Source organism: Chelmon rostratus, chromosome 18 (assembly GCF_017976325.1).
Source record: "Chelmon rostratus isolate fCheRos1 chromosome 18, fCheRos1.pri, whole genome shotgun sequence".
NCBI classification, from domain to species: Eukaryota; Metazoa; Chordata; class Actinopteri; order Chaetodontiformes; family Chaetodontidae; genus Chelmon; species Chelmon rostratus.
This window is the reverse complement of record NC_055675.1, coordinates 8,080,672-8,092,161: the sequence shown is the minus strand read 5'-3', so window position 1 is coordinate 8,092,161 and position 11,490 is coordinate 8,080,672. Positions and strand designations below refer to the sequence as shown.

The following is an 11,490-nucleotide window of genomic DNA, read 5'->3' as shown; positions in this document are numbered from 1 at the left end:
TGTTAACCACACTGCAACAGAAGAGTATTAGCATAAACTACGTATTGTGAGTACGTTCATGTCAGGTACTCATGAGGCTACTATGGACTAGCTCTGTGTCACATCTCATTTAAATAAATTTCACTAACGTTACAACCTACTAGCTCAGCAAAAGTTGGATAACTTAATGAATTCCCAAACATTAGGAATCATGTGACCACCAGGTTATGAGAAAACTTATCTTCCCTTCGTAATGCTAGCTAAATTAGCATAACGTAGCATACTTGTCGACTTCCGGCAGGTCCCACCTCCTCTCTACCTGTCTGAACTGGGCGTGTTTTCTCCCGGAGGAGCCTCATTCCCGGTCCACTCCACTTCACAAGGAATTTCTAGGAATAGCTCACCGACAGAAAACTTTGAACCAAGGTAAGGGTGGTTTCACATTCTTTACTTCCCCGTTAGCGCGGCAGGAAACGTTACCGTTAGTTTTCTGGGTCATTCGCCAGCTGGGTTTGAATGAAACAGACTTCTCATGTCCATGACGAAAAAAATCACATCATATGAGTGAGAGTGGTCCTGTTGGGATTTGTTACGTGACTGTGGTAGGCCTACACAGAATGAGTTATTAGTGAATTAATTTGTATAACTTGATAGTGCTATTATTGCTATACTAAGGCTGGGCTGGACACTGTACTGTGTTCTGTGAGTACTAAAGTTTAACAGTAGTGTTGTTTATGGCTCCAAGGACAGGCCTGATACTTGATAATCGTTGCCCCAGGGTTCACTGGCATTTTTTGTGTTTTTTATTTCAGACCATTTGACTTGTTACGAATGATTCTGACAATAAGAGATGCATAGTGCTTTTGGATATTGTCTTTTGTAGTATGGTCTGTGTGTAGTTGTAAAGAAGAGGTGTATTTTTCATGGAGTGTGGTTATCCCTCTCCAGTCCTGCATTTGTCCAGTTGGTCCAAAATTAGTCCACTCTTTCAATGCAGTTTGGTTGGAAATTAAGATGGAATATAAGAGCATTGCATATTTTGTATCAAAAATACATTTTATTTTCTGTTGTTTGCATTTTGATTTGAATAACAACACTGCTCCTTCCATCACTTTTTGGCCCTTTTTGCAGCCATTGTTATGTATCAATTCATCTCTCTCTCCAACACATTTCAACAAGCCTTCCCTCAGCAGAAATGCAAGCTCAAAGTTTTTACTGTACCCTACAGCTGCATAGGGAGGGAGCAGCACAAAGAAAGAAGAACGTGTTCATTAAAACTAGCCTTGCGGCAACACAGTTTCGCATGGTATACATTTCCACTGGGCTACCCAGGACAAACGAAACAGGTATCTCTATTGATAGCCCCAGTCTAGACAAGTGTGTGTTTGTGTGTGTGTGTGTGTGTTTGCATCTCTTTGTTCATCACATTTTCAGAGTTCGGATATGAAATGAAGGGAGACTGGTGCAGTGTGTAGAGATTGTTGTTTTGCATGGTCTCTCCTGCACCACATTCGTGTCTCTGCTCGTCACACATTCCACAGCTGTACCCTCCCTGCTCCTCCTCCGCTCGTCTCCCCTTTTCTTACCTGCCGGATGTCTTTCATCCAATCAACCTTTATCATTATTAATGTCCAATCCTCCACCACGTTATAGTGTAAGGCTGTACTGTAGGCATGTCTGTGCCTTTCTGTGCAGGGCCGTAAAGCCGCATTATATCTGCAGTTTCATCTCATTTACCTGCTGGCACCAGCCAGTACATCTGCCAGTCTGCGTGTTAGTTGATATCTGATAGCCTGATAGCCAAGTTCATTTGGATGTTCCCACAGGATGTTAGGAAACACTTAATCCACTGACTCATGTTTTCATCCCAGATGTTTCCTAATCTTCCAAACAAAGGAAAGCAATAAAAGAATCATCATATTTTAGTGGAATTCCCCCACCATGTCATTAATTACAGATAGCGGTAGGTTTTTGCCCCTCTGATGTTTGGAGCATCCTGTCTATAATCTATGCACAGTCTCACCTCTGTCTTTTTATAACAGGGCAATGATCACAGCCGCAGAGTATGGAGAAACATCATGGGAGCTATCCGTGCAGGTGGATCAAAAAGATGGAGATGAGTCCATGAAATTTAAACTGAGGGTGAAGGGAGACTTACACATTGGAGGCCTCATGCTTAAGCTGGTTGAGAAGATCAGTAAGTGTCTCAGATTGGTGGAAAACTGTTGTACCATGATTTGTCATTGTAATATCGCATGTACAGTGTGTAGCATCTCATTTAGGTACCCCTGAGCAAGGCATTGAACCCCAAAACCAGGGGTGCTGCATGGTGGTCAATTGCCTCTGCACATAGGTACTAAATGTTCTCCTCTTCTAATTACTTTTAATGATTACATTTAAAATGCAAAAATTCGGTTTGTTTAAAAAGCGCACATCCATTCAACTTTGTTTTAAGCACCCTGCCTTAACCTCCTTCTGCTGCCACAACAGGTCTCCGAGTCAAGCCACACCTTTGTTTGCCCTGCGTCTTTCTGCACTGCAGTGCCATTGTTTTGTTACAATGCATTGGCTTGTCTAGCCCTAGGGGGCAAAGTTCAAGATCTGATCTGGTATCTCTTTACAGAGTTATTATAGTATGAAGGCAACTTCAGATAGGTGGTTTAAAGAGCATAAGACATAATAGATGACTAAGTAGCTTGTCATCAACGGACAGAGTTCAGCCCAACACCAAAAAAGTGATGTCAGATAGACTCATAACACCACACTTAAATCATGCCCAGCAACCTACACAACAGTGGGCAGAGGAAGTGTTTGTGTTCGTAGCAGATGTGGTGATATATTGTTGAAATGTTGAAATATTTTAGCCAGAGCTCCACCTCAAGACATGGCATGACAGTAACATGGTTGTAATAATGGTAGTATTATGTTTTACTTAATCTGTTTGTCTGCAGAGGCTCCTCAGGATTGGTCAGACCATGCCCTGTGGTGGGAACAGAGGAAATGCTGGCTGCTCAAGACCCACTGGACTTTGGACAAGTGTGGAATTCAGGTAATATGCAGTGACTTAATCCATTTTTATACTTTTGCTGATCTTTGATACAATTTCACAATTTTAACTCCAAAAACAATTCAAATTTTGCTTTGGAAGGTATTTCTACAAAACCAAAACTGAATGTCCATGGCGCAATAAAATACTCCAGCAAAGCTGTAAGAATTTTGGGTGTGTTTGCGTTTGTGACCCCTTAAGGCAGGCATGGCCATCAGTGGTTTTATTTTGTCAGCTCAGCCTCAACCATTCGTCGGGTCTATAATTAACTGATTTACTGTTAATATAACAAGCAATAATGACCAGATTCATGCTGAAAAAGATCATGAAATGTGTGCACATTGAGTGTTGTGCATTTATTTGTCCAAGTTCCTCCTCAAAAATCAGCTTGCTATTGTTTTTTTTGGTGTCCATTACCTATGTTGCACATGTGAACATCACTCTTACTCTTTTCGACTCTTTGTGCACATACATAATGGTATTATATAATACTAAATGTGAAAAAAGCAAACATGAAGTGACAGGGAAGCCCCCCTAAACCCAGCTAAGGTTGTAAAAATCCCCAAACAAGCACAATAAGAAAAGAAAGTACTTGTGGTTCATATTATTGAAGATATAATGTTTCACACAGGCTGATGCTGACCTGCGCTACACACCCCAGCACAAACCTCTGTTGCTACAGCTCCCCAACATGAAAACCATCAAAATGACCGTCAGTTTCTCCAGTGTGGTCTTCAAGGCGGTGGCAGAGATCTGTCGAATACTCAGTGAGTTTCTCTGTCTTTTCTGACTGCAGTGCCCCTTTGTCCCTGCTGCCTTTGTTATGATTTAATGTGGCTTAGACGGAAACACCCTCGCTTGATCCGAAATTAAAACTCACCTTCTTTCCATATTCTTCCTGATCCCTCACACCGTCTCCCGTTCGCTTCATCTCAGACATCAGAAGATCAGAGGAACTGTCCCTGCTGAAGCCTCCAGATGATCCCTCCAAGAAGAAGAAGAAGAAAGATAAGAACTCAGCACAGGATGACATCTGGGACATTGATTTACTTAGCGGGGGACCAGGAGGCACAGGTACTGTGAAACACAGGGCTGTTTCTTAACAAGGCTAAAATCAAACGTTTCACAGCACAGAAGCACCTCATCGCAGAGGCAATCTGCAGCATCCCTGAAAATATTCAGGCTCACTAATACTAATACTAATACTCACATTCTGTCAGGAAGTATTATTAAACATGCCTTGGCCTTTGTTATTGTGTCATAGTGTAAGGCTGTACTATGAGCTTGGCCACTACAATAATTAAAACTTCTTGCATGCAATATTGGTGCTTTGTGTTTGGAGTGCCTGCTAAAGTCTATCAGTTTGCTTATTACAAGGTGAAATGTCCAATAGCACTTAAAAGTCCAGTTTTATTTCAACTTTAAGGATTAATTCATAATGATCATGAATGTATTTATACTGTATTTATATCCCTTTTTTAATACATAAGTGCATTACTTTTCCACTACTCATGTTGGATTATTGCTTTTCCTAATTAATGACACTATGACCACACTGGGCTGTGGGCTGACTGGATGGTTGAAGTTCAAGCTAAACATCACTACTTGTTGGAGTTTTTCCTCGTATTAATTAAATAGGATTCCATCAGTTTGTGGATTGAAAACCAGTTTTGACTAAATATAGGCCAGTAGAAACTCCATAATGTCTTGAATTCAATTCATTCAGATTATTGTCCAGCCCTAGAAGGGATAGCGTCTTCATTTCAATGAGGTACTGCTTGAGGAGGAGAACAAATGAGAAATATCTCAATGTAGTGCTGCGGAGATCTGATGTGCCACAGTTTTCATCAGTGAGATCTGAAAGAATTGTTCAGTATGCCGCCATGCTACGGTTCAGATCCCACACGAACCGAAAAGTCACTCTAATTAAGACCTTTGATCTGTACCACCTTTAATGTCGTCCCAGTTATTACCTTTTGAGTTTCATCATGCATTATTTTGTTTTTATGAGCCCAAACCTTTCTGTCAAACTTTTATTTTAACCATTTTTAATTTTATTTTTGTTGTTTTGTTTGTTTTGTTTTGACCTTCACACCTCCTATACAATCTGACTTGAAGAGCAGTTCCCCTTACAAATCCTTCAAATACATGATTGCTCTGAAGGCATGCTCAATCCTAGCACTTTTTGACAAACCTGATGCTAATCATTTATCTTTTCACACAAGGCCCAATGTACAGTAAGACCATGACAGCCACCTACGACCCAGAGAACGGGATGCCGGTGTCCGCCACGAGCCTGTGGTTTGGAGAAAACCCTCTCGCCGAATCTCAGCCAAACCTGCCGCCTGCTGAGCTGGCCAAGATGTACCAGCCGCTTTCGCTCGTGGACAAAGCAATAAACAATGCTGGGTAGATGACAATACAGAAATATACGTTGTATCAATGATTTAATTAGCAGTGTTACATAATTTGAATGATATTCCCATCCACAGCTCAGCTAATAGGTTGTTGCTATGATTGACAGGTGGCTGGACTCGTCTCGTTCTCTTATGGAGCAAGACATCCAAGATGAAGAGAAGCTATTGCTGCGCTTCAAGTACAATGTCTTCTTTGACCTCAATCCTAAAGTAAGAGATCCAAAAAAAAGTGAAAGCCCCTTGTAAATGTACTTTTCTTTAAACCCCTTGAAATAATTTGAGTGCACGTGTGCCGTTGTGTTTTAGTATGATGCTGTCAGAATAACTCAGCTGTATGAACAAGCCCGCTGGTCCATCCTGCTGGAGGAGATAGACTGCACTGAGGAGGAGATGCTGATGTTTGCTTCATTACAGGTGAACAATATATTTCCTGCTGACCACTAAGCCACTGTATCACCAAATCATAACTCAACAAAAGTCAATCATAAATGTAACTGGTTGTAGTATATGTAGTATGTATTATCAGCATGGTAAAAGTCATCTGTAAATCATACATTCAAAGCTATTAAACACTTGAGATGAAAACTATATCCTTTGCACTTGCATGGACTTTTAGAACTAAACTAGCTTATGGCACTCATGGTAAGTTATCAAGATCCTGATTTAAATTGGCTTGCACTCACGGACCACAGTTCAAGGGCTGAGTTATGTGGCCTAAATACAGTTTATGTGTGCCTCGGAGCTGAGAGTATTATCCATCCGGGAGAAGGGGTTTGGTGTCTTAATCCAGCGCGAGGACGTGTCAGGACACGAGGAAAATCCCACTGCAAGGGGAGGATGGGAGGGACAGGCAGAGAGAGAGCGATGTATGGGAAGTGAGTTTGGGTAGCGGGAAAAGCTCCCCATCGGACACATTTGCTCGAAGGGACTAATGATTACCAGGATAACTGTGGCAAAGTTTTAGCCGTGACATTCTCTGTGTCTAAATTTCAGTCCATCTCTGATCCATTCAGCTGTTATTTTGCAACTGTTGGGACAGTGATTCAGATCTCACCTACACATTGGTGCAATGGCTGGCACACATGGCTGTGCTCAAACCTTCCTCTGACTCACAACAGCCTTGCATAACCTCTTAAGTCATGTCGGAGAACTTCACAATGACTCGTTCTTGTTCAAAACTAAATATTTGATTGTTGCTCTAATGAAAGACAGTTGAGGGTTTTCGTCTTACGGAGTAAAAACGTCCTTTTTTCTCCCCCAGTATCACATTTGTAAACTGACCATGTCAAGTGAACCCCTGGACCACTCCAAGGAACCGGAAATAGACGAAGTTGAGGCTGCCCTGTCCAACTTGGAGGTGACGCTTGAAGGTGGACACACAGACAGAATTCTGGTAAACATATTTTTTAGACAGTCCTACAGTAGAGTGGATATTAACCATAATTTTAAGGTTTTCAGGCCTGCTACACTAGAACACCTGTTTTTAAGCAGGAGTGATAGGTAGGCCTCCGATGATTACATGTCTCAACATGGTGATGTCAGGAGAAGACACAGGATAATTGACAGTTGTTTGTCCCACCCCCAGGAAGACATTACAGACATTCCAGAGCTGGCAGATTCCCTCCGACTGTTTAGGTAAACCCACCTTTATTAAACCTGTATTCCGATCACATGAGGATCATTTATAACTCACACATCTCATATATTTATCCCTGAAGTTGATCTTTAAGCCTTCGCCTGTCCAGCTAATCAGCCTAATTTAATGGCTTGGAAGATAATTTTGGAGTAGACCTAAGATGTTTTATGGAATATGGGTAAAATGTTCTCTGTACAAATGTATTATTATAATGGCCTCTTGGTAATCTGAGTCAAGTCTAGTCTTTTACTCAGATAAGGTCGTGAACTGCATTGCTGGAAAAAACAATGATTTTTGCTCTCTTTCGTGTCTTAAATCAGGCCCAAAAGACTAACACTGCGGCCGTACAAAGAGTACTGGTTTGTATTCAAGGACACCACCATATCCTACTACAAGAACAAGGAGGCCTCGTTTGGAGAACCAATAGAGCAGTTTCACCTCCGAGGTCTGTGATTACAAAAACCCTTGTAACAATATGTTCTATTTTGTTGAGGATTAATAACCCTCAATTAAAGCATTCCTGTGATGTGTGATTATGTCTTTGAGCATCCCTGTGAGCATGAGCAGTTCTCTACAACCGCTAGAAAAAAGAGAATGGACACATTCTCATTGTTTAATAATAAATACACTGTTATGCACATAAACAGAGAATGAATAAAGCTAAATGTTGCTATTGGTCATGGGAAAATTAGTGACTATCAACTACCGCAGTCCAAATTAATATTCTAAGTTAAGGCGTGACAGTAACTGCGGAACTATTGTAGCTTGCTGCTCTTCTTCTGTGGTTAAATTTACTACCATCTCTTCCTCTTCAGGCTGTGAGGTGGTCCCTGATGTCAACGTGACAGACAAGAAGTTCGGCATCAAGCTCCTGCTCCCGGTTGCTGATGGGATGAATGAGGTGTACATCCGATGTGACAATGTAAGGCCCACGCCTTCATTCCCATGCTGATGAGTGTTTTCCTATGGTATCCACGAAGAGTGCATAACTGAGGGGTTGATGTTCTAAATATCACTGCCTGTAATTGTCCTCTGCTGCAGGAAACACAGTACGCCAAGTGGAAAGCTGCGTGTATCCTGGCCTCCAAGGGCAAGACAATGGCCTACAGCTCCTACAAGTCAGAAGTGAAGAACATCCAGTCCTTTCTGCAGATGAAGAGCCTGGCGCCCCCTCCTGGTCAAGCAGCTCCTGACCTTGACGCCATGGAGATGAATGCTGAATGTTTTGTTTCCCCACGCTACGCCAAGAAGCACAAGACCAAACAGGTCCGTTTCTGGGCTGCGTGTAATGTGCTTGACTTTGCCAACAGCCATCAGAGTCACATCACTGTTATCACTCAGTATGTTTGCTAAATCTGCCTCTGGTTACTGTTTCAAGCTAACAGCACGTATCCTGGAGGCCCATCAGAACATAGCACGGCTGTCCCTAATGGAGGCCAAGATGCGCTTTATCCAGGCCTGGCAGTCACTTCCAGAGTTCGGAATCAACTACTACATTGTCAGGTACAGTACATATACAATAATTAGGTATAACCCACATGCAACTGGTGGCATATTTGATCATCTAAATGCCATTTATAATAGATAATTTGAGAGGTTGTCCTTTTTTTGTGTCTCAGATTCAAAGGCAGTAAGAAGGATGAGATTCTTGGGATCTCATACAACCGCCTGATTCGTATTGACATGTCCTCTGGCCTGCCTGTCACTACATGGAGGTTCGCCAACATGAAGCAGTGGAACGTCAACTGGGAGATAAGACAGGTGAGGGATGGTTGTGTCATATATTATGACTTTACCTGTCTTTTCATTCAGAGAAGCAGTTTTTTGGTATACTGCCCGGAGACAGCATGACTTCAAAGACATCCTTTGTATGTAATTCCAGGTGACCATAGAGTTCGACCAGAACGTGTCAATAGCCTTCTGCTGTTTGAGCTGTGACTGCAAGGTGGTCCATGAGTTCATTGGCGGTTACATCTTCCTCTCCACGAGATCTAAAGACCAGAATGAGACACTAGACGAAGACCTTTTCCATAAACTGACTGGAGGACAAGAATGAGAAAAGATAAAAGTGTGTGCTTCTTATCGTACGTCTGTCGTTTATTTACATGCATGTGACAATGTGAAAGGATAGAATCCATCTACTGTAGCAGTGGTAACCCTGAGCACTGAGCAAATCGCTGCCAAAGAAAATGTAATGCTGCATCACAGTTAGAGAAATGTCCACATTTTCATTCACAGAACAACAATAGCATCATTTTTCTTCATTATATATGCTGCTGTAAACAGTTACAGCGATGTATCCTGCACTAGAAAAACAATGCTGTTGATGTATGTTATCAAGATCTGTCTTTTTCTAAAAACTTGAGAATATTTGTAAGAATTAAGCTTTTTTATGTGAAGAGATACCCTCGTTTCCAGCAAAAAAAACATTTGTAAAAACATCATTAAAGGGTTTTTTTTTTTTACTTTCACAACTTGTGTCACACTTTTTCATTTCCTTACCTTTAGTATTCCTCCTAATTCATAGACTAATGAGCTTTGTTGCATACAGTGATGGTAGACATAGCATAAGATTTGTGGTGTTCATGTTAATATGACAAACACTGCAAGCTTGGTGCTGAGAAACCTGTTCCGGATCAGCTGCAATTCTGATGCTGTAGTGGCTGCTTTTTTACCCTCCATTGTTGTTCAACCATTGTCTTGTTAATGTAATGTAATGACATCTGTTCCATATTGGGAGCATACAACCCTAAATTCCATTTTAATATAGTTAAAATTAAATTCATGGCTCTTTTCTGAACTGCAATCAGGAAGTAGTCACTATTCTGACAAGACTAGAAGAAATGCAGCAACTAAATACTACAGTTGTGTTGAGTTCAATAGAACTTAAAGGTCTAGACTGAAGTCACTATGACCTACTGTCTGATTGTAGTTGGGTCATTTGAATATTACTTGAGACTTGCTAGTGACTTAAGATTTCTTCTCGGATTAATCTATGCATGGACAACAATATGTACAGAATTTGTTTTGTAGCTTCTTTTTTTGTGATAGTTTGTTTGTTGATTTTTGTCTTGTTTTTAATATCTGTGTCCACTGCATATGATAGTGTGTATGGAGAGTGATGGATGGAGAGCTGTGGGGTGTAGGGTTGGGGGGGTTTGTATGTATGCTTTGTTATGCATATTATTTTATACTTTGTTATGATAATAATGAAAATAATAAAAAAAAATCCCAGGTAGCATCATTTATTTCAATCTGAACAGATCCTGTTATTTCTTGTGCAGTGTAGGCTGCTCTCTTTGGCTCTTTCACTTGCCTCGCTGACACACTGCTGTACACTAGTGGTGGGCAGGTGGAGTTGGCACACTGTTTTAAAGCAGTTATAAAACACCAGATTGTGGCCCCATGGTGGGAAATGAGATGCACCCACCCAGGATGGGTGTTGACTGGCTCACACATCTGCCATGTTTGCACCGTGTAACCTGTTAACTGTGGTGAAATGCAATACAGCAGTATCAGCTTGCTTACTTACATCTTTAATCCAAATTACTGCTCAGGGATGTGTCATACAATCTTAAAAGAATTATTTTTTACTTGAAAATCACATCAGCATGACGGAACATTTTATCTTGCCAGAATGAATGCAACCATTTTCCAAATGCTCAGATATTTAGAGTAAATGGTGTGTGTAAATAAATAAAATATGTTCCAATGGTGTCGTATTATTTGATAGTTGATATGATTCCACATCTTTAAATTTACAGTAATACACTAGCCTCTAAGAAGAAGATGTGATATGTGTCATTCTGTGATATTGTATATGCAAACATGCTGAAATATGGTAAGTTTAAATGACAGAAATAATAATAATAATAATAATAATAAAAGGTTGAATGGAAATACTCTACATCTCCACACTGGGACCATGAATCTGGGACCTAAATAATCTGAAATAAATTCGCCAGAAATATGCCTCCTTTAGTAGCAAGGTAAAGGGACACGTACATCATGATTAAAACACTTATGGCGAACCATATTTCCATGATATGGTATTTCCGCACTATGTGTCCTCCCTTCTGGGGCTGTTTGCCACAAGAACATACTGTGAGGAATAAACTAATCTGCATCTCAGTAGAGGACTTTCAAAAGCACTCGTCCTGTAACATATCTGTAATCAGCACTAACTCCTGTCTACAGTATGTTCTTCTTTTCAGCGCCCCCTCCCTGTCATAAGTATGCCTGACGATGAATCCACGTTTATCGATGATTCTGATATCTATATTTTTTACAAGTCGTCAGCGCACTTAGCTCCTATTGGCTACCGACGCAAATCCAGCCAATCACAGACGACAACGTTGAGACGGGGGCACGATCTACAGTCTGCCATCGTTTAGTCTCCCTGAGAAGCTAGG

General features: G+C 41.0%; 1 protein-coding gene across 1 annotated transcript; it reads left to right on the top strand.

Moving 5' to 3' along the window:
- The first annotated feature begins 316 nt into the window (after window positions 1–316).
- Window positions 317–9,547, top strand: fermt1 (FERM domain containing kindlin 1). Its single transcript, XM_041958252.1, has 16 exons — window positions 317–405; window positions 2,022–2,176; window positions 2,931–3,028; window positions 3,657–3,792; window positions 3,962–4,099; window positions 5,251–5,434; window positions 5,550–5,652; window positions 5,749–5,856; window positions 6,704–6,835; window positions 7,028–7,077; window positions 7,399–7,523; window positions 7,894–8,000; window positions 8,120–8,344; window positions 8,457–8,581; window positions 8,698–8,839; window positions 8,961–9,547. Exons 2-16 carry the CDS (start codon window positions 2,026–2,028, stop codon window positions 9,132–9,134), a joined length of 1,998 nt encoding a protein of 665 aa, XP_041814186.1. The 5' UTR covers window positions 317–405; window positions 2,022–2,025; the 3' UTR covers window positions 9,135–9,547.
- The last annotated feature ends 1,943 nt before the right edge of the window (window positions 9,548–11,490 follow it).